This window comes from Nicotiana attenuata, unplaced genomic scaffold (genome assembly GCF_001879085.1).
Source record: "Nicotiana attenuata strain UT unplaced genomic scaffold, NIATTr2, whole genome shotgun sequence".
In the NCBI taxonomy this organism is placed as follows: domain Eukaryota; kingdom Viridiplantae; phylum Streptophyta; class Magnoliopsida; order Solanales; family Solanaceae; genus Nicotiana; species Nicotiana attenuata.
This window is the reverse complement of record NW_017685292.1, coordinates 6209-6920: the sequence shown is the minus strand read 5'-3', so window position 1 is coordinate 6920 and position 712 is coordinate 6209. Positions and strand designations below refer to the sequence as shown.

The following is a 712-nucleotide window of genomic DNA, read 5'->3' as shown; positions in this document are numbered from 1 at the left end:
ACTCCTTCTACGAATGCGGTGAACATTATCTCCCCTTTTGTAACAACGCTTGAATTGTGAAATCCAGATAAGGTACATGCTTTGGGTACCAATTTGTTATCACCTTGCATTCCGTTTACCACTCTTAAAAGAATGATATTTACAGAGCTACCTAGATAAATCAAAACTCGTTTCACATTAGTATCTTGTACAAGTAAAGATACTACTAGTGCATCATTGTGTTGGATCAACATGCCATCTGCATTCTGCATCATCAAATGTTATATTGTCTTCAATCAGAATTGAGTAGTTCACATTGGTGACACACTCCATAATCCACCTTACCATCTTGTTTGGGAAACCATATTCCTGCAGAACCATTTCTAAGAAAGGCCATTCAACAGAGTCATAGGCCTTCCTTATGTCCACTTTTATAATGCACCTGGGGGAGACTCCTTTTTTGTTATATCCCTTAACCAGTTCATGAGCAATAATCACATTGTCCAGTATACTTCTTCCCTCTATGAAAGCTGATTGAGCATGTCCAACAATGAGGTCCACCACTGTTTTCAATCTTGAAGTGAGAATTCTTGCAATGAGTTTGTAGATAGTTGTACAACATGCTATAGGTCAAAACTCCTTTACATAGGAAGGACTGGATACTTTTGGCACCAAAGTAATAGTAGTACTGCTGACATTCTCTGTAGTTTCCCTGATTCAAGAATTCTTGTAC

General features: G+C 38.1%; 1 protein-coding gene across 1 annotated transcript; it reads right to left on the bottom strand.

Annotated features, from left to right (window-relative positions):
• Positions 1–89: 89 nt before the first annotated feature.
• On the bottom strand, positions 90–553 carry LOC109222144 (the record flags this gene model as incomplete). Its single annotated transcript, XM_019386538.1, has 2 exons — positions 90–245; positions 325–553. Coding segments are annotated over 2 exons (385 nt in total), but the record flags the coding sequence as incomplete, so codon positions are not given.
• Positions 554–712: the final 159 nt, after the last annotated feature.